General features: G+C 43.8%; 1 protein-coding gene across 1 annotated transcript; it reads right to left on the bottom strand.

Annotated features, from left to right (window-relative positions):
• Nucleotides 1-11703: 11703 nt before the first annotated feature.
• Nucleotides 11704-21376, bottom strand: LOC124002754 (zinc finger protein 391-like). The gene is made up of 3 exons (XM_046310476.1): nucleotides 21329-21376; nucleotides 14053-14596; nucleotides 11704-13366 (listed from the first exon to the last, which is right to left on the bottom strand). The coding sequence occupies exons 2-3, from the start codon at nucleotides 14585-14587 to the stop codon at nucleotides 12681-12683; spliced, it is 1221 nt and encodes a 406-aa protein (XP_046166432.1). The 5' UTR covers nucleotides 14588-14596; nucleotides 21329-21376; the 3' UTR covers nucleotides 11704-12680.
• Between the last annotated feature and the right edge of the window lie 1196 nt (nucleotides 21377-22572).

The following is a 22572-nucleotide window of genomic DNA, read 5'->3' as shown; positions in this document are numbered from 1 at the left end:
AGCAGCAACTTCCGGTTTGTCTGGTTTTGTTGCGTTCGGTCACAGGCCAGAGCAATCGAGTATCGACAGATCAGAGATATCACATTCGCTGTGTGTTTTTTGGGGAACTCCCTAAAACACGCCACTTCAATACAGCAACGACTTTACCCCGCAGGTTAGGATTATTAATGTAGCAGGTTATGAAAATGCTTTACCTACCTGCTACGAAGTCACTTAAATTGAAGTGGGGTGTTTTTTTTTCTGGTTCAATTAAAGTAGATCAGAACGGATCATTTCACCCCCAAATGGTTTTCAATTGTAAACGGGGCCTGAGGGAACTCTATCCACCATACTTAATTTTAGTAAACGTATTTTTCGGTGGAGTTTGATGTTTGGTTTCCAACGTTAATAGTGCATTATCACCACCCCACCTGGAGGGTAGGCCAGAGACAACCTCCCTGCCTAATTTCTCTTAAAAAATGATATAAAAAGATTGGCGATTGTAAAATGAGGTTCTACTGAGTAAACACTAAACTCAATTTCTGTAAACTATTCTCCCTCATACTGGATCTCAGTCTCTCTCATACTGACCACAGTGTATCAGTCTCTCTTTTTTTTTGTCCGAAGTTATGCTGGACCTGCATGAGCGTTTGAATATGTGTACCTAACGCCCTAAAAAAAGTAGCTACTTGGACATAAATAAAGGACATTATCAAACAAATCAAGCATTTATTGTGGAACTAGGATTTAAGGTTAGTGATTAATTTTCTCTATTTGTGCTTTTGTGACTCCTCTAATTGGCTGGATGTAAAGCCTATTTGAAATCGGACACTGTGGTGGGATTAGCAACAAGATTAACTTTAAAACAGTATAAGATACATTTATGTTTGAGGAATTTGAATAATGAGATTTCTGTTGTTTTGAATTTGGCGCCCTGCACTTTCACTGGCTGTTGTCATATCATCCCGTTAACGGGATTGCAGCCATAAGAGGTTTTAATTAAACAGCATGATCATTACAGAGGTGCACCTTGTGCTGGGGACAAAAGGACACTCAAATGTACAGTTTTGTCAAACAAAACAATGCCACAGATGTCTCAAGTTTTGAAGGAGTGTGAAATTGGCATGCAGACTGCAGGAATGTCCACCCCATCTGTTGCCAGAGAATTTAATGTAAAGTTTTAGAGAATTTGGCAGTACGCCTCATTTTCACCTAATTCTCTCATTCTGAAAATGAACTACAAACTTTAGAGGGAAAACATCAGTACACATAACTAACTAGCTAACGAACTAACTTAACTAACATTTCACAGATTGCCAGGGTCCAATAATCAACTAACGTGTTAAAACTTGAGGAACGGAAAGGATTCGTATACCAGTTACGATAGTGAATTGGTTAGGTTACGAACGTTAGCTCATCTGATGTTGTAACGTTAGCTAGCTGTCTGACTTCATTAGCCAGGGAATTTTTCACACAACTGATCAATTAATTGAGTTGATGAAGTTGGCTAATGTTGATCTACATTTCTCTGGCTAGCTAACGGGAATTCGATCCAGTGAGCAAGAAACTTAACAATACTAACAAATACTTGTTCCACCACACTTTCTCCCTCACCTCAAACTTTCCAAATGCCAGTTGTTTTTTGGTAACAGCTCAGGAAGTACGCCATCAATCACCTTCTCACCCCCGTGGTCAGGCTTCTCACCAACAGTACCTCTTCGTTATCATTCAGGGGACAGACTTTCCTACTCTCCCGAGGTCTTTCCTACTCTCCCGAGGTCTTTCCTACTCTCCCGAGGTCTTTCCTACTCTCCCGAGGTCTTTCCTACTCTCCCGAGGTCTTTCCTACTCTCCGAGGTCTTTCCTACTCTCCTGAGGTCTTTCCAGAGGCCGATGATGCTAGCACATTGGTTGTCTCTTCTCTCATCAGTCGCGGTTGCATTCTGTTATGTGAACGATTGGCTGAGCCTTGGATACAGACAGTATTGCTCCAAACACGTTCGCTTACGGCCAGTGGTGGTCCCCCGGACAGTAGTGGTCCCCCGGACAGTAGTGGTCCCCCGGACAGTAGTGGTCCCCCGGACAGTAGTGGTCCCCCAGCTTACGCACAGTAGTGGTCCCCCAGCCAGTAGTGGTCCCCCGGCTCACAGCTAGTAGTGGTCCCCGAGCCAGTAGTGATCCCCCAGCTTACAGCCAGTTGTGATCCCCCAGCTTACAGCCAGTAGTGGTCCCCCAGCCAGTAGTGGTCCCCCGGCTCACAGCCAGTAGTGGTCCCCCAGCCAGTAGTGGTCCCCGGCTCCCCCGGCTCACAGCCAGTAGTGGTCCCCCAGCCAGTAGTGGTCCCCCAGCTTACAGCCAGTAGTGGTCCCCCAGCTTACAGCCAGTAGTGGTCCCCCAGCCAGTAGTGGTCCCCCAGCCAGTAGTGGTCCCCCAGCCAGTAGTGGTCCCCCAGCCAGTAGTGGTCCCCCAGCTTACAGCCAGTAGTGGTCCCCCAGCTTACAGCCAGTAGTGGTCCCCCAGCTTACAGCCAGTAGTGGTCCCCCAGCTTACAGCCAGTAGTGGTCCAAAGCCCCCACTTCCCCCACACTTTTGTCATTGGATCTACACGAATCACGTAGGTCACTTATTTTGGATTTTTTTTAAACAGCTAATTTTGTCCGAAAGGGACTTGTTTGCATCCCTGCTCTGTCCCATCAGCTCTGCATACAGCCAGGCCAACAGTACTGTCATCAGCTCTGCATACAGCCAGGCCAACAGTACTGTCATCAGCTCTGCATACAGCCAGGCCAACAGTACTGTCATCAGCTCTGCATACAGCCAGGCCAACAGTACTGTCATCAGCTCTGCATACAGCCAGGCCAACAGTACTGTCATCAGCTCTGCATACAGCCAGGCCAACAGTACTGTCATCAGCTCTGCATACATGCCAACAGTACTGTCATCAGCTCTGCATACAGCCAGGCCAACAGTACTGTCATCAGCTCTACATTCAGTACTGAAACATACAGCCAGGCCAACAGGTCATCAGCCAACAGTACTGTCATCAGCTCTGATGTCATCAAAACCAGGACAGTACTGTCATCAGCTCTGAAAACAAATTACAGCCAGGCCAACAGTTGTCATCAGCTCTGCATTTAGCCAGGCCAACAGTACTGTTCAGCTCTGCATACAGCCAGGCCAACAGTACTGTCATCACTGTACAGCAGCCAACAGTACTGTCATCAGCTCTGCACACAGCCAGGCCAACAGATGAATCAGCTCTGCATACAAGGCCAACAGTACTGATGCTCTGCATACAGCCAGGCCAACAGTACTGTCATCAGCTCTTCAGGAAACATCAGCTCCAGGGCTGCCAACAGTTTTGTCTCAGCTTCTCTGCCAAGAAGTACTGTCATCAGTCAATCAAGGCCAATTTATTCATGAAGCTCTGCATACAGCCAGGCCAACAGTACTGTCATCATATCAAAGATACATACAACCAGGAGATCAGCTCATCAGCATACAGCCAGGATACTGTATCAGCAGATATATCAAAGATACCGAGATCAAAGATATATCAAAGATACAGCTCTGCATACAGATCAAAGATATATCAAAGATACAGCCAGGCCAACAGTACTGAGATCAAAGATATATCAAAGATAGCCGAGAGGCCAAAGATATATCAAAGATAGCTCTGAAAATAGGTCGAGTCAATCAAAGATATATCAAAGATACCGAGATTAAAGATATATCAAAGATACCGAGATTAAAGATATATCAAAGATACCGAGATCAAAGATATATCAAAGATACCGAGATTAAAGATATATCAAAGTGCTGTACAGAATCCCAAACCCCCAAACAGCAAGCGATGCAGGTGTAGAATCACGGTGGCTAGGAAAAACTCCCTAGAAAGGCCAGGAACCTAGGAAGAAACCTAGAGGGGAACCAGGCTATGAGGGGTGGCCAGTCCTCTTCTGGCTGTGCCGGGTGGAGATTATAACAGAACACGACCAAGATGTTCAACTGTTCATAGATGACCAGCAGGTTCAAAGTGAAGAAAAAGGAATGCCAAAGTTCAAAACAGCTATTTGTAATAAAGGAGCTTTTATTGAAATCGTATTAAAAGTAAAATAGTGGTATGTATTAACATATGGATTCAATTTGAATTGAATAGAATCCAAACTAACATTTATTATAACAATTATAAAATATTCTACATGATTTAATTGACAATATGAGCCCATGAAATAAGATACAAATAAGCTAAAATTCATCGCACAGCTTTGGGGTTTCTCTCCAGAGTGAACACGTCTGTGCTTAGTCAGGTTTGTTGACTGAGTGAAGTTCATACAATATAGAGCACAGCTTTAGGGTTTCTCTCCAGAGTGAACACGTCTGTGCTTAGTCAGGTTTGTTGACTGAGTGAAGTTCATACAATATAGAGCACAGCTTTAGGGTTTCTCTCCAGAGTGAACACGTCTGTGCTTAGTCAGGTTTGTTGACTGAGTGAAGTTCATACAATATAGAGCACAGCTTTGGGGTTTCTCTCCAGAGTGAACACGTCTGTGCTTAGTCAGGTTTGTTGACTGAGTGAAGTAAGTTCAATATAGAGCACAGCTTTGGGGTTTCTCTCCAGAGTGAACACGTCTGTGCTTAGTCAGGTTTGTTGACTGAGTGAAGTTCATACAATATAGAGCACAGCTTTAGGGTTTCTCTCCAGAGTGAACACGTCTGTGCTTAGTCAGGTTTGTTGACTGAGTGAAGTTCATACAATATAGAGCACAGCTTTAGGGTTTCTCTCCAGAGTGAACACGTCTGTGCTTAGTCAGGTTTGTTGACTGAGTGAAGTTCATACAATATAGAGCACAGCTTTAGGGTTTCTCTCCAGAGTGAACACGTCTGTGCTTAGTCAGGTTTGTTGACTGAGTGAAGTTCATACAATATAGAGCACAGCTTTAGGGTTTCTCTCCAGAGTGAACACGTCTGTGCTTAGTCAGGTTTGTTGACTGAGTGAAGTTCATACAATATAGAGCACAGCTTTGGGGTTTCTCTCCAGAGTGAACACGTCTGTGCTTAGTCAGGTTTGTTGACTGAGTGAAGTTCATACAATATAGAGCACAGCTTTAGGGTTTCTCTCCAGAGTGAACACGTCTGTGCTTAGTCAGGTTTGTTGACTGAGTGAAGTTCATACAATATAGAGCACAGCTTTAGGGTTTCTCTCCAGAGTGAACACGTCTGTGCTTAGTCAGGTTTGTTGACTGAGTGAAGTTCATACAATATAGAGCACAGCTTTAGGGTTTCTCTCCAGAGTGAACACGTCTGTGCTTAGTCAGGTTTGTTGACTGAGTGAAGTTCATACAATATAGAGCACAGCTTTAGGGTTTCTCTCCAGAGTGAACACGTCTGTGCTTAGTCAGGTTTGTTGACTGAGTGAAGTTCATACAATATAGAGCACAGCTTTAGGGTTTCTCTCCAGAGTGAACACGTCTGTGCTTAGTCAGGTTTGTTGACTGAGTGAAGTTCATACAATATAGAGCACAGCTTTAGGGTTTCTCTCCAGAGTGAACACGTCTGTGCTTAGTCAGGTTTCTGACTGAGTGAAGTTTCAATATAGAGCACAGCTTTAGGGTTTCTCTCCAGAGTGAACACGTCTGTGCTTAGTCAGGTTTGTTGACTGAGTGAAGTTTTAGGGCTTTTTCTCTCCAGAGTGAACACGTCTGTGCTTAGTCAGGTTTGTTGACTGAGTGAAGTTCATACAATATAGAGCACAGCTTTAGGGTTTCTCTCCAGAGTGAACACGTCTGTGCTTAGTCAGGTTTGTTGACTGAGTGAAGTTCATACAATATAGAGCACAGCTTTAGGGTTTCTCTCCAGAGTGAACACGTCTGTGCTTAGTCAGGTTTGTTGACTGAGTGAAGTTCATACAATATAGAGCACAGCTTTAGGGTTTCTCTCCAGAGTGAACACGTCTGTGCTTAGTCAGGTTTGTTGACTGAGTGAAGTTCATACAATATAGAGCACAGCTTTAGGGTTTCTCTCCAGAGTGAACACGTCTGTGCTTAGTCAGGTTTGTTGACTGAGTGAAGTTCATACAATATAGAGCACAGCTTTGGGGTTTCTCTCCAGAGTGAACACGTCTGTGCTTAGTCAGGTTTTGACTGTTGACTGAGTGAAGTTCATACAATATAGAGCACAGCTTTGGGGTTTCTCTCCAGAGTGAACACGTCTGTGCTTAGTCAGGTTTGTTGACTGAGTGAAGTTCATACAATATAGAGCACAGCTTTAGGGTTTCTCTCCAGAGTGAACACGTCTGTGCTTAGTCAGGTTTGTTGACTGAGTGAAGTTCATACAATATAGAGCACAGCTTTAGGGTTTCTCTCCAGAGTGAACACGTCTGTGCTTAGTCAGGTTTGTTGACTGAGTGAAGTTCATACAATATAGAGCACAGCTTTAGGGTTTCTCTCCAGAGTGAACACGTCTGTGCTTAGTCAGGTTTGTTGACTGAGTGAAGTTCATACAATATAGAGCACAGCTTTAGGGTTTCTCTCCAGAGTGAACACGTCTGTGCTTAGTCAGGTTTGTTGACTGAGTGAAGTTCATACAATATAGAGCACAGCTTTAGGGTTTCTCTCCAGAGTGAACACGTCTGTGCTTAGTCAGGTTTGTTGACTGAGTGAAGTTCATACAATATAGAGCACAGCTTTAGGGTTTCTCTCCAGAGTGAACACGTCTGTGCTTAGTCAGGTTTGTTGACTGAGTGAAGTTCATACAATATAGAGCACAGCTTTCAGGGTTTCTCTCCAGAGTGAACACGTCTGTGCTTAGTCAGGTTTGTTGACTGAGTGAAGTTCATACAATATAGAGCACAGCTTTAGGGTTTCTCTCCAGAGTGAACACGTCTGTGCTTAGTCAGGTTTGTTGACTGAGTGAAGTTCATACAATATAGAGCACAGCTTTAGGGTTTCTCTCCAGAGTGAACACGTCTGTGCTTAGTCAGGTTTGTTGACTGAGTGAAGTTCATACAATATAGAGCACAGCTTTGGGGTTTCTCTCCAGAGTGAACACGTCTGTGCTTAGTCAGGTTTGTTGACTGAGTGAAGTTCATACAATATAGAGCACAGCTTTAGGGTTTCTCTCCAGAGTGAACACGTCTGTGCTTAGTCAGGTTTGTTGACTGAGTGAAGTTCATACAATATAGAGCACAGCTTTAGGGTTTCTCTCCAGAGTGAACACGTCTGTGCTTAGTCAGGTTTGTTGACTGAGTGAAGTTCATACAATATAGAGCACAGCTTTAGGGTTTCTCTCCAGAGTGAACACGTCTGTGCTTAGTCAGGTTTGTTGACTGAGTGAAGTTCATACAATATAGAGCACAGCTTTGGGGTTTCTCTCCAGAGTGAACACGTCTGTGCTTAGTCAGGTTTGTTGACTGAGTGAAGTTCATACAATATAGAGCACAGCTTTAGGGTTTCTCTCCAGAGTGAACACGTCTGTGCTTAGTCAGGTTTGTTGACTGAGTGAAGTTCATACAATATAGAGCACAGAGCACAGCTTTAGGGTTTCTCTCCAGAGTGAACACGTCTGTGCTTAGTCAGGTTTGTTGACTGAGTGAAGTTCATACAATATAGAGCACAGCTTTAGGGTTTCTCTCCAGAGTGAACACGTCTGTGCTTAGTCAGGTTTGTTGACTGAGTGAAGTTCATACAATATAGAGCACAGCTTTAGGGTTTCTCTCCAGAGTGAACACGTCTGTGCTTAGTCAGGTTTGTTGACTGAGTGAAGTTCATACAATATAGAGCACAGCTTTGGGGTTTCTCTCCAGAGTGAACACGTCTGTGCTTAGTCAGGTTTGTTGACTGAGTGAAGTTCATACAATATAGAGCACAGCTTTAGGGTTTCTCTCCATTTTTACATTTTTACATTTTAAGTCATTTAGCAGACGCTCTTATCCAGAGCGACTTACAAATTGGTGCATTCACCTTATGACATCCAGTGGGACAGTCACTTAACAATAGTGCATCTAAAACTTAGGGGGGGTGGGGTGAGAGGGATTACTTAACCTATCCTAGGTATTCCTTAAAGAGGTGGGGTTTCAGGTGTCTCCGGAAGGTGGTGATTGACTCCGCTGTCCTGGCGTCGTGAGGGAGTTTGTTCCACCATTGGGGGGCCAGGGCAGCGAACAGTTTTGACTGGGCTGAGCGGGAGCTGTACTTCCTCAGTGGTAGGGAGGCGAGCAGGCCAGAGGTGGATGAACGCAGTGCCCTTGTTTGGGTGTAGGGCCTGATCAGAGCCTGGAGGTACTGAGGTGCCGTTCCCCTCACAGCTCCGTAGGCAAGCACCATGGTCTTGTAGCGGATGCGAGCTTCAACTGGAAGCCAGTGGAGAGAACGGAGGAGCGGGGTGACGTGAGAGAACTTGGGAAGGTTGAACACCAGACGGGCTGCGGCGTTCTGGATGAGTTGAAGGGGTTTAATGGCACAGGCAGGGAGCCCAGCCAACAGCGAGTTGCAGTAATCCAGACGGGAGATGACAAGTGCCTGGATTAGGACCTGCGCCGCTTCCTGTGTGAGGCAGGGTCGTACTCTGCGGATGTTGTAGAGCATGAACCTACAGGAACGGGCCACCGCCTTGATGTTAGTTGAGAACGACAGGGTGTTGTCCAGGATCACACCAAGGTTCTTGGCGCTCTGGGAGGAGGACACAGTGGAGTTGTCAACCGTGATGGCGAGATCATGGAACGGGCAGTCCTTCCCGGGAGGAAGAGCAGCTCCGTCTTGCCGAGGTTCAGCTTGAGGTGGTGATCTGTCATCCACACTGATATGTCTGCCAGACATGCAGAGATGCGATTCGCCACCTGGTCATCAGAAGGGGGAAAGGAGAAGATTAATTGTGTGTCGTCTGCATAGCAATGATAAGAGAGACCATGTGAGGTTATGACAGAGCCAAGTGACTTGGTGTATAGCGAGAATAGGAGAGGGCCAAGAACAGAGCCCTGGGGGACACCAGTGGTGAGAGCGCGTGGTGAGGAGACAGATTCTCGCCACGCCACCTGGTAGGAGCGACCTGTCAGGTAGGACGCAATCCAAGCGTGGGCCGCGCCGGAGATGCCCAACTCGGAGAGGGTGGAGAGGAGGATCTGATGGTTCACAGTATCGAAGGCAGCCGATAGATCTAGAAGGATGAGAGCAGAGGAGAGAGAGTTAGCTTTAGCAGTGCGGAGCGCCTCCGTGATACAGAGGAGAGCAGTCTCAGTTGAATGACTAGTCTTGAAACCTGACTGATTTGGATCAAGAAGGTCATTCAGAGAGAGATAGCGGGAGAGCTGGCCAAGGACGGCACGTTCAAGAGTTTTGGAGAGAAAAGAAAGAAGGGATACTGGTCTGTAATTGTTGACATCGGAGGGATCGAGTGTAGGTTTTTTCAGAAGGGGTGCAACTCTCGCTCTCTTGAAGACGGAAGGGACGTAGCCAACGGTCAGGGATGAGTTGATGAGCGAGGTGAGGTAAGGGAGAAGGTCTCCGGAAATGGTCTGGAGAAGAGAGGAGGGGATAGGGTCAAGCGGGCAGGTTGTTGGGCGGCCGGCCGTCACAAGACGCGAGATTTCATCTGAGAGAGAGGGGAGAAAGAGGTCAGAGCATAGGGTAGGGCAGTGTGAGCAGAACCAGCGGTGTCGTTTGACTTAGCAAACGAGGATCGGATGTCGTCGACCTTCTTTTCAAAATGGTTGACGAAGTCATCTGCAGAGAGGGAGGAGGGGGGAGGGGGCGGAGGATTCAGGAGGGAGGAGAAGGTGGCAAAGAGCTTCCTAGGGTTAGAGGCAGAAGCTTGGAATTTAGCGTGGTAGAAAGTGGCTTTAGCAGCAGAGACAGAGGAGGAAAATGTAGAGAGGAGGGAGTGAAAGGATGCCAGGTCCGCAGGAGGCGAGTTTTCCTCCATTTCCGCTCGGCTGCCCGGAGCCCTGTTCTGTGAGCTCGCAATGAGTCATCGAGCCACGGAGCGGGAGGGAGGACCGAGCCGGCCTGGAGGATAGGGGACATAGAGAGTCAAGGGATGCAGAGAGGGAGGAGAGGAGGGTTGAGGAGGCAGAATCGGGAGATAGGTGGGAGAAGGTTTGAGCGGAGGGAAGAGATGATAGGATGGAAGAGGAGAGAGTAGCGGGGGAGAGAGAGCGAAGGTTGGGACGGCGCGATACCATCCGAGTAGGGGCAGTGTGGGAGGTGTTGGATGAGAGCGAGAGGGAAAAGGATACAAGGCAGTGGTCGGAGACTTGGAGGGGAGTTGCAATGAGGTTAGTGGAAGAACAGCATCTAGTAAAGATGAGGTCGAGCGTATTGCCTGCCTTGTGAGTAGGGGGAAGGTGAGAGGGTGAGGTCAAAAGAGGAGAGGAGTGGAAAGAAGGAGGCAGAGAGGAAAGAGTCAAAGGTAGACGTGGGGAGGTTAAAGTCGCCCAGAACTGTGAGAGGTGAGCCGTCCTCAGGAAAGGAGCTTATCAAGGCATCAAGCTCATTGATGAACTCTCCGAGGGAACCTGGAGGGCGATAAATGATAAGGATGTTAAGCTTGAAAGGGCTAGTGACTGTGACAGCATGGAATTCAAAGGAGGCGATAGACAGATGGGTAAGGGGAGAAAGAGAGAATGACCACTTGGGAGAGATGAGGATCCCGGTGCCACCACCCCGCTGACCAGACGCTCTCGGGGTGTGCGAGAACACGTGGGCGGACGAAGAGAGAGCAGTAGGAGTAGCAGTGTTGTCTGTGGTGATCCATGTTTCCGTCAGGGCCAAGAAGTCGAGGGACTGGAGGGAGGCATGGGCTGAGATGAACTCTGCCTTGTTGACCGCAGATTGGCAGTTCCAGAGGCTACCGGAGACCTGGAACTCCACGTGGGTCGTGCGCGCTGGGACCACCAGAGTAGGGTGGCCGCGGCCACGCGGTGAGGAGCGTTTGTATGGTCTGTGCAGAGAGGAGAGAACAGGGATAAACCGACACATAGTTGACAGGCTACAGAAGAGGCTACGCTAATGCAAAGGAGATTGGAATGACAAGTGGACTACACGTCTCGAATGTTCAGAAAGTTAAGCTACGTAGCAAGAATCTTATTGACTAAAATGATTAAAATGATACAGTACTGCTGAAGTAGGCCAGCTGGCAGTGGGTGCGTTGTTGACACTACACTAATCAAGTCGTTCCGTTGAGTGTAATAGTTTCTGCAGTGTTGCTATTCGGGGGGCTAGCAGGCTAGCTAGCAGTGTTGTTTACGTTACGTTGCGTTAAAAGAACGACAATAGATGGCTAGCGAACCTAGAAAATCGCTCTAGACTACACAATTATCTTTGATACAAAGACGGCTATGTAGCTAGCTAAGTAGCTAGCTACGATCAAACAAATCAAACCGTTGTACTGTAATGAAAATGAAGTGAAAATGTGATACAACCTGTGAATGCGACCGGGTAGTTGAGTTCTATACAGAAGACGTTGGCTAGCGTTGGCTAGCTGTTGGCTAGCTAGCAGAGTCACCTACGTTAAGGACGACAAATAGCTGGCTAGCTAACCTCGGTAAATTAAGATAATCACTCTAAGACTACACACTCTAAACCTAAACAACACAATTATCTTGGATACGATGATACGATGATACGAAGACAGCAAAGACAGCTATGTAGCTAGCTGACACTAAACTAATCAAGTCGTTCAGTTGAGTGTAACAGTTTCTCCAGTTTCTCCAGTGCAGCTAATCCAGAGTGAACACGTCTGTGCTTAGTCAGGTTTGTTGACTGAGTGAAGTTCATACAATATAGAGCACAGCTTTGGGGTTTCTCTCCAGAGTGAACACGTCTGTGCTTAGTCAGGTTTGTTGACTGAGTGAAGTTCATACAATATAGAGCACAGCTTTAGGGCTTCTCTCCAGAGTGAACACGTCTGTGCTTAGTCAGGTTTGTTGACTGAGTGAAGTTCATACAATATAGAGCACAGCTTTAGGGTTTCTCTCCAGAGTGAACACGTCTGTGCTTAGTCAGGTTTGTTGACTGAGTGAAGTTCATACAATATAGAGCACAGCTTTAGGGTTTCTCTTCAGAGTGAACACGTCTGTGCTTAGTCAGGTTTGTTGACTGAGTGAAGTTCATACAATATAGAGCACAGCTTTAGGGTTTCTCTCCAGAGTGAACACGTCTGTGCTTAGTCAGGTTTGTTGACTGAGTGAAGTTCATACAATATAGAGCACAGCTTTGGGGTTTCTCTCCAGAGTGAACACGTCTGTGCTTAGTCAGGTTTGTTGACTGAGTGAAGTTCATACAATATAGAGCACAGCTTTGGGGTTTCTCTCCAGAGTGAACACGTCTGTGCTTAGTCAGGTTTGTTGACTGAGTGAAGTTCATACAATATAGAGCACAGCTTTAGGGCTTCTCTCCAGAGTGAACACGTCTGTGCTTAGTCAGGTTTGTTGACTGAGTGAAGTTCATACAATATAGAGCACAGCTTTGGGGTTTCTCTCCAGAGTGAACACGTCTGTGCTTAGTCAGGTTTGTTGACTGAGTGAAGTTCATACAATATAGAGCACAGCTTTAGGGTTTCTCTCCAGAGTGAACACGTCTGTGCTTAGTCAGGTTTGTTGACTGAGTGAATCGCTTTCCACACTGGTCACAGCTGTACGGTTTCTCTCCGGTGTGTACTCTGATGTGTATTTTCAAATCTCCTGGATGAGCGAATCTCTTCCCACACTAGTCACAGCTGTAAGGCTTCTCACCGGTGTGTCTGCGCATGTGTCCTTTCAGGGTGTTTCGTCGAGAAAAACTCATTCCACAGACATGGCAGCGAAAAGGTTTCTCTCCTGTGTGTGTACGCATGTGTTCATTCAGGGCCGTGGCATCTCTGCAGCTCTCCCCACATTGATCACAGCTGTAACGTTTCTCTCCTGTGTGAATACGCTTGTGTTTTGTCAGGGAACCTGAACAAGCAAAGATCTTCTCACACAGACCACACCTGTAAGGGTTCTCTCCTGTGTGTGATTGCTCGTGCTCTTTCAACTTTGCTGGTGTATAGAAGCTCTTCCCACAGTCTGAGCAGAGGTAGGACTTCTCTCCTGTGTGCGTTAGCTTGTGTGCAGCCAAGCAGTTAGGCCGAGTGAAGCCCTTTCCACATTGATCACAACTATGAGGCTTCTCTCCAGTGTGTGTTAACTTGTGTTCAGCCAGGTAATCAGTTCGAGCAAAACTCTTCCCACATTGATCACAGCCATATGGTTTCTCTCCTGTGTGTATTTTCTGGTGTCTCTTTAGATCTCCTAAATGAGGGAAACTCTTCTCACATACATCACAGCTATAAGGTCGCTGGATCACTTTCAACCCTGGAGCCTTCCCAGATGATAAGACTCTCCCACTGAGCGAGCGACCGTTAGGGTTGTCCCCTGTGAAACAAAGACATGAAGTGAAGGTTCCTCACATGCACCAAAGTACTTAACAATGACCTAGTGTTGAAGTATGTTCCCCATCCAACACAGATGAGCTGCTATACAACACTGAACAGTTACGTTGAGCAAATACGGGTTAATTAATAAATATTGACCAATCAATGAACTGTTACAGAAGCAGATTGTGTTTTTTTTTTTGTTGCTTCTTGACCCACCAATACAGATGTATTGAGTCACAACCGACCAATAGGAGTTGGGCAGTGAAAACATATATACACACACTGCCATGGAACTGAAAGAACATGTTGCCGTTTTAAGATCATTTCCTACAATTCTACCCTTTGTGACATGGCCAATGCTGTATTCTTATGCTCAAACATTAGAACTCTATCAAAGGGCCCGATTGTCTAGGAGCTTTTTCTCTTTCAATGTTCGTCATTGATCACAGCCTATTATTGAAAAGTATATATATATATATATATATATATATATATATATATATATATATATATCCATCTCCATTCTTTTTTTCTACATATTTTATTTTGTTTCAGTCGTTTACACTGACAGCGCTCTTCTATCCCAGAGATCTATTTATAACATGTATTTTTTATATTTTTTTATCATTGCTATTTTCATCCCGTGACCCACATGGACCCCTGCCGCGACTCCATTCTTCTTACCCGTTTCGTCATCATCAGACTGGCTGGGACTCTCTGGGGTATGCCTCTCTGGAGATGACTCCGCCTCCAGCCCGTTGCTAGGAAACCAATCCTTGTCCCATTCCTCACTGCAGGTTATAGCATCGTCCTCATCATCAGACTGGCTGGAACTCTCTGGGGTATGCCTCTCTGGAGATGACTCCGCCTCCAGCCCGTTGCTAGGAAACCAATCCTTGTCCCATTCCTCACTGCAGGTTGTAGCATCATCATCAGACTGGCTGGGACTCATGGGTGCCACAGTAGATTTTTCATGTATCTTTCTGATGTCATCTTTCAGTCGGAGTAACCAAGATATTCCCTGCTCCTCCGATTTGACTGAATCTGCATTTTCCCACATTTCCTCCATGATTTTACGTCGCAACGAGCGACGCTTCTTTCCTTTAACTTGAGAGCCATCTATTCCACAACGTTCACACAGGTGTCGTAAATTATCCTCCGTTAGAGGGTGTAAACTCTGTTCGATTTCTTCCAGCAATGTTTCCTTCTCTCCACTCATGTTGTCCTGCTGGTGGGAACAACAACAATGCAGTCAATGGCAAGACAGCAGGAAGTCCATACACTTTAGATGACCTGTAGAAGAAGAAGACAGCAGGAAGTCCATACACTTTAGATGACCTGTAGAAGAAGAAGAGCAGGAAGTCCAGACACTTTAGATGACCTGTAGAAGAAGAAGAGCAGGAAGTCCAGACACTTTAGATGACCTGTAGAAGAAGAAGAGAGCAGGAAGTCCATACACTTTAGATGACCTGTAGAAGAAGAAGAGAGCAGGAAGTCCATACACTTTAGATGACCTGTAGAAGAAGAAGAGAGCAGGAAGTCCATACACTTTAGATGACCTGTAGAAGAAGAAGAGCAGGAAGTCCAGACACTTTAGATGACCTGTAGTAGAAGAAGAGAGCAGGAAGTCCATACACTTTAGATGACCTGTAGTAGAAGAAGAGAGCAGGAAGTCCATACACTTTAGATGACCTGAAGAAGAAGAAGAGAGCAGGAAGTCCATACACTTTAGATGACCTGTAGTAGTAGAATGAAACATCACAACACAGTATTGATACACAGTAAGGCTGGGTATGAGGTTCTCATCCCTCAACAGGTAAATGGCTGGGTATGAGGTTCTCATCTATCAACAGGTATATATGTAGTATACCCAAGAGTGTGTTGGTTTGTCTTTTAGAAGAGAGCAAATGGTAGGTGCAGCCACGGCTATTGTCCCAGTTTCATTGATTTCAATACATTATTGATGCGAGTGATTAATTTCTGCGCACTATAGATTACATTAGAAAAAGCTAATCTATTTCAGTCTGGAGTGACCACTTGGTAAATGATGTGTGAGTAGTTAAGATACTTGTATTTTGTTAAATAATAATGGAAAAATTGATGTAATACATGTATCACTAGTCATTTTAAACCATGCCACTTTATATAATGTTTACATACCCTACATTACTCATCTCATATGTATATACTGTACTCTATACCATCTACTCTATACCATCTACTATGTTGTTATGGTCTAATGGTCTAATGTTGTTATGGTCTAATGTTGTTATGATCTAATGGTCTAATGTTGTTATGGTCTAATGGTCTAATGTTGTTATGGTCTAATGGTCTAATGTTGTTATGGTCTAATGGTCTAATGTTGTTATGGTCTAATGGTCTAATGTTGTTATGGTCTAATGTTGTTATGATCTAATGGTCTAATGTTGTTATGGTCTAATGGTCTAATGTTGTTATGGTCTAATGTTGTTATGGTCTAATGTTGTTATGTTCTAATGTTGTTATGTTCTAATGGTCTAATGTTGTTATGGTCTAATGTTGTTATGGTCTAATGTTGTTATGGTCTAATGGTCTAATGTTGTTATGGTCTAATGGTCTAATGTTGTTATGGTCTAATGGTCTAATGGTGTTATGGTCTAATGGTCTAATGTTGTTATGGTCTAATGTTGTTATGGTCTAATGTTGTTATGGTCTAATGTTGTTATGGTCTAATGTTGTTATGGTCTAATGGTCTAATGTTGTTATGATCTAATGTTGTTATGGTCTAATGTTGTTATGGTCTAATGGTCTAATGTTGTTATGGTCTAATGTTGTTATGGTCTAATGTTGTTATGGTCTAATGTTGTTATGGTCTAATGGTCTAATGCTGTTATGATCTAATGGTCTAATGCTGTTATGATCTAATGTTGTTACGATCTAATGTTGTTATGATCTAATTGTCTAATGTTGTTATGGTCTAATGGTCTAATGTTGTTATGATCTAATGGTCTAATGTTGTTATGGTCTAATGTTGTTATGGTCTAATGTTGTTATGGTCTAATGTTGTTATGGTCTAATGGTCTAATGTTGTTATGATCTAATGTTGTTATGATCTAATGTTGTTATGATCTAATGGTCTAATGCTGTTATGGTCTAATGGTCTAATGTTGTTATGGTCTAATGTTGTTATGGTCTAATGGTCTAATGTTGTTATCGTAGAATGTATGCACACATGACTGTAAGTCGCTTTGGATAAAAGCGTCTGCTAAATGGCATATATTATTATTATTATTATTACTGCATCTTTATGTAATATGTGTATCACTAGCCACTTTAAACAATTCCACTTTATATAATGTATACATACCCTACATTACTCATCTCATATGTATATACTGCACTCTAGACCATCTACTGCATCTTGATGTAACGTATCACTAGTCACTTTAAACAATGCCACTTTATATAATGTATACATACCCTACATTACTCATCTCATATGTATATACTGCACTCTAGACCATCTACTGCATCTTGCCTGTGTCTATCTGTATATGTACATCTTCTTATTCATTCCTTTACACGTGTGTGTAAAAGGTGATTGTGAAATTGTTAGGTTAGATTAATCGTTGTATATTACTGCATGGTCGGAAATAGAAGCACAAGCATTTCACTACACTCGCATTGAAAATCTGCTAACCTTGTGTATGTGACCAATAACATCTGCTAACCTTGTGTATGTGACCAATAACATCTGCTAACCTTGTGTATGTGACCAATAACATCTGCTAACCTTGTGTATGTGACCAATAACATCTGCTAACCATGTGTATGTGACCAATAACATCTGCTAACCTTGTGTATGTGACCAATAACATCTGCTAACCTTGTGTATGTGACCAATAACATCTGCTAACCATGTGTATGTGACCAATAACATCTGCTAACCATGTGTATGTGACCAATAACATCTGCTAACCATGTGTATGTGACCAATAACATCTGCTAACCATGTGTATGTGACCAATAACATCTGCTAACCATGTGTATGTGACCAATAACATCTGCTAACCATGTGTATGTGACCAATAACATCTGCTAACCATGTGTATGTGACCATTAACATCTGCTAACCATGTGTATGTGACCAATAACATCTGCTAACCATGTGTATGTGACCAATAACATCTGCTAACCATGTGTATGTGACCAATAACATCTGCTAACCATGTGTATGTGACCAATAACATCTGCTAACCATGTGTATGTGACCAATAACATCTGCTAACCATGTGTATGTGACCAATAACATCTGCTAACCTTGTGTATGTGACCAATAACATCTGCTAACCATGTGTATGTGACCATTAACATCTGCTAACCTTGTGTATGTGACCAATAACATCTGCTAACCTTGTGTATGTGACCAATAACATCTGCTAACCTTGTGTATGTGACCAATAACATCTGCTAACCATGTGTATGTGACCAATAACATCTGCTAACCATGTGTATGTGACCAATAACATCTGCTAACCATGTGACCAATAACATCTGCTAACCATGTGACCAATAACATCTGCTAACCATGTGTATGTGACCAATAACATCTGCTAACCATGTGTATGTGACCAATAACATATGCTAACCATGTGACCAATAACATCTGCTAACCATGTGTATGTGACCAATAACATATGCTAACCATGTGACCAATAACATCTGCTAACCATGTGTATGTGACCAATAACATCTGCTAACCTTGTGTATGTGACCAATAACATCTGCTAACCTTGTGTATGTGACCAATAACATCTGCTAACCTTGTGTATGTGACCAATAACATCTGCTAACCATGTGTATGTGACCAATAACATCTGCTAACCATGTGTATGTGACCAATAACATCTGCTAACCATGTGACCAATAACATCTGCTAACCATGTGTATGTGACCAATAACATCTGCTAACCATGTGTATGTGACCAATAACATCTGCTAACCATGTGTATGTGACCAATAACATCTGCTAACCATGTGTATGTGACCATAACATCTGCTAACCTTGTGTATGTGACCAATAACATCTGCTAACCATGTGTATGTGACCAATAACATCTGCTAACCATGTGTATGTGACCAATACAATTTGATTTGAATTGTGTAGTGACAAAATACAAGTAATCTGAGCACAAGAGTGATACGTGTTTGTAGGGAGTGATTTGTCTGTCTTGGTCTTCAACATATCACAACTCCTTTCAGCATATTGATGATGGACTTGGACATTTAAAACGGGTGTAAAGGTAGGAGTAAAGTGACTAATGCATCGATAATAAACAGGTTAGTGGAGGTAATATGTACATGCAGGTAGGAGTAAAGTGACTAATGCATCGATAATAAACAGCTTAGTGGAGGTAATATGTACATGCAGGTAGGAGTAAAGTGACTAATGCATCACTAATAAACAGGTTAGTCCAGGTAATATGTACATGCAGGTAGGAGTAAAGTGACTAATGCATCGATAATAAACAGGTTAGTGGAGGTAATATGTACATGCAGGTAGGAGTAAAGTGACTAATGCATCACTAATAAACAGGTTAGTCCAGGTAATATGTACATGCAGGTAGGAGTAAAGTGACTAATGCATCGATAATAAACAGGTTAGTCCAGGTAATATGTACATGCAGGTAGGAGTAAAGTGACTAATGCATCGATAATAAAGCTGTTCAGGAGTCTTATGGTTTGGGGGAGTAGAAGCTGTTCAGCAGTCTTATGGTTTGGGGGTGTAGAAGCTGTTCAGCAGTCTTATGGCTTGGGGGAGTAGAAGCTGTTCAGCAGTCTTATGGCTTGGGGGAGTAGAAGCTGTTCAGCAGTCTTATGGCTTGGGGGAGTAGAAGCTGTTCAGCAGTCTAATACCTTGGGAGGTAGAAGCTGTTCAGGAGCCTTTTGGACCTGGACTTGGTGCTCCGGTACCACTTGCCGTGCAGCAGCAGAGAACAGTCTTGAGGTGGCTGGAGTCTCTGAAGATATTTAAGACCTTCCTCTGATACAGACTGGTATAGAGGTCCTGGAAGTGCTGTGCCGTAAGCACCAACCTCTGTTGCACATTGCGGTTGGATGCAGGTCTCTGACCTCATCCCTATCGGCTGTCTCATCGTTGTCGGTGATCAGGCCTACCACCGTTATGCCGTCGGAAAACTTAATGGTGTTGGAGTCGTGCTTGGCCACGCAATCGTGGGTGAACAAGGAGTACAGAAGCGGCAGCTCTAGCCTTTATCTCATGTGGTTGTTCCCTGTAATCCATGGCTTCTGGTTGGGATATGTACGTACGGTCACTATGGGGATGACGTCAACGATGCACTTATTGATGAAGCCGGTGACTGATGTGGTGCACTCCTCAATGCCATCGGGTGAATCCCGGAACATATTCCAATCTGTGTTAGCAGAACAGTCCTGTAGCTTTGCATAGGAGTCATCTTACCACTTCCGTATTGAGCGAGTCACTGGTACTTCCTACTTTAGTAGGATAGAATTATGGTCAGATTTGCCTAACGGAGGGCAAGGGAGAACTTTGTATAGATCTCTGTGTGGAGTAAAGGTGGACCCTGTATTAAAGTCCCCGACCACAAGGAGCACCAATTCTGGATGAGTGTTTCCTTGTTTGCTTAGGGCCTTATACAGCTCATTGAGTGCGGTATTAGTGACAGCGTCGGTTTGTGGTGTAAATAGACAGCTACAAAAAAACATGAAATGAAAACTCTTGGTAAACAGTGTCGTCTACAGCTTATCATGAGGTACTCTACCTCAGTCGAGCAAAACCTTGAGAGGTCCTTAATATCAGAGATTGCGCACCAGCTGTTATTGACAAATATGATGCACGGAAAATCCAGCCAACTGTATATTACCCATGTCGTCATTCAGCCACAACTCAGTGAAGCGTAAGATACAGTTTTTAATGTCCCGTTGGTAGGATAGTCTCTAACGGAGCGCATCCAGTTTATCCTCCAATGATTGCACGTTCGTCAATAGGACGAATGGTAGAGGCGGTTTACCCACTCGCCGAAGGACTCTCACAAGACACCCAGATCTGTGGCCCCTGTATCGGTGTCATGCGAATGAAGGGGATTTGTGCCTGGTCCGGGCGCAACAGTAAGTCCTTTGCGTACGACTCACCTCCAGTTCGAGGTGAGTAATCGCTATTCTGATAACTATAAGCACTTTATGGTCATTAGAGCCGGTGGCAGAAACAATATTTACAAAATGTATTTAACAACGCGGAAAAACAAACAATACAAATGGTTAAGAGCCCATAAACGGAAGCCATCCCCTCCGGCTTAATCATTCTACTTTTTTAGATAGTAAATTGTACGTTTAGGTTGTCAATATATCACGAACTGTTCCTGCGTATTGGTTATGGAGTGACATTAAAACTGTGTTATGACATTAGGCTATTTATCAAAATGTCTCGTGGACAGGAAGCAATGACAGCCTCATTTTCAACTTAAGTTTTATGAATTATAAATGCAACTTTCAACATTCATTGCCAATTGTAACGTACTTTCTATCAGGTAAAAACTGCTGAATGATTCCAAAAAAACGTGATTTATTTATTTTGATGATAACCAGATATCTCCAAAACGGGTTTGTCTTGCATATCTTTAGCCAAATAAGGAAACTCTGAGATCGACTAATGACTTCATTTCAACATGGACGCAACCAAATTAACTACACAACTCGTTAGTATTTTGGCAGAAATGCATAACGTCGTTTAAAGGCGTTGACTTGAAAATAATACATTTGAGCTGTTAATCTTTTAAAGGGAACCGACGACTAGTCGGGCGGGAACATAACTTCCGGGTCATAGTCGCACTGCCGTGTTCGTTTGCACTTCACAAAACACAAATTAGTAACATTGTCGTCATAAATAGCTAGACTGCAAACATTTAGGCGTCCTTAAGTGCACAGAAACTGGCCAACTCACCAGATTCCTTGTAGAAAATCCCAGCTAACGTATTTTTTTCCACGTGGAAATGAGGTAGGTATGTAGTTAGCTATATCTATTCAGTTAAGGCTAATGGTCCTTTACGACGTCCAAACAAAGTTGTCCTGTGGCTAATGTATTTCGGGGATTCAGAGGAGGATACCTTGCTTAAAGGCTAGTACGAGCACAAGTTCAGCTACCATATTAAGCAGGATAGCAACTTCCGCTTAGACTGGCGTTGTTGCGTTCAGGCTAGAGCAATCGAGTATCGATGTATTAGAATGGGTAGGAAAAAAAATCGACTATCTATTCTATACTTATACAGTGCCTTCAGAAAGTATTCACACCCCTTTACTTATTTAGTTGTCTTAAAAAAATGGATTCAATATATGTTTGTCTCACCCATCTACACCCATCATGACAAAGTGAAAACCTGTTTTTAGCAATTTTAGCTAAATGATTGAAATTTGAAATAGGAAATGCATAAGTATTCAAACCCCAGGGTCAATGCTTTGTAGAAGGACCTTTTGTGGTGATTACAGCTTTGTGTCGTCTTGGGTATGTCTGGATCAGCTTTGAGTCGTCTTGGGTATGTCTGGATCAGCTTTGAGTCGTATTGGGTATGTCTGGATCAGCTTTGAGTCGTATTGGGTATGTGTATATCAGCTTTGAGTCGTCTTGGGTATGTGTATATCAGCTTTGAGTCGTCTTGGGTATGTGTATATCAGCTTTGAGTCGTCTTGGGTATGTGTATATCAGCTTTGAGTCGTCTTGGGTATGTGTATATCAGCTTTGAGTCGTCTTGGGTATGTGTATATCAGCTTTGAGTCGTCTTGGGTATGTGTATATCAGCTTTGAGTCGTCTTGGGTATGTGTATATCAGCTTTGAGTCGTCTTGGGTATGTGTATATCAGCTTTGAGTCGTCTTGGGTATGTGTATATCAGCTTTGAGTCGTCTTGGGTATGTGTATATCAGCTTTGAGTCGTCTTGGGTATGTGTATATCAGCTTTGAGTCGTCTTGGGTATGTGTATATCAGCTTTGAGTCGTCTTGGGTATGTGTATATCAGCTTTGAGTCGTCTTGGGTATGTCTGTATCAGCGTTGCACATCTGGATTTGAGGATTTTCTTGCTTGCATATCTTCTCAAGCTCAGTTAAGTTAGATGGGGCACGACGTGGACAGCAATCTTCAAGTCTTTCCACAGGATTTTAGGCTGGGCTACTCAAGGACTTTTACATTATTT

The sequence above is a fragment of the Oncorhynchus gorbuscha genome, linkage group LG18 (assembly GCF_021184085.1).
Source record: "Oncorhynchus gorbuscha isolate QuinsamMale2020 ecotype Even-year linkage group LG18, OgorEven_v1.0, whole genome shotgun sequence".
NCBI lineage: Eukaryota > Metazoa > Chordata > Actinopteri > Salmoniformes > Salmonidae > Oncorhynchus > Oncorhynchus gorbuscha.
This window is presented reverse-complemented; position numbering and strand designations above follow the sequence as displayed.

Coding starts and splice junctions, on each gene's coding strand:
- LOC124002754 (XM_046310476.1), bottom strand. CDS start 14,587: ATGAGTGGAGAGAAGGAAACATTGCTGGAAGAAATCGAACAGAGTTTA. Junction 13,367..14,052: donor GTCTGATGATGACGAAACGG/GTAAGAAGAATG, acceptor TTTGTTTCACAG/GGGACAACCCTAACGGTCGC.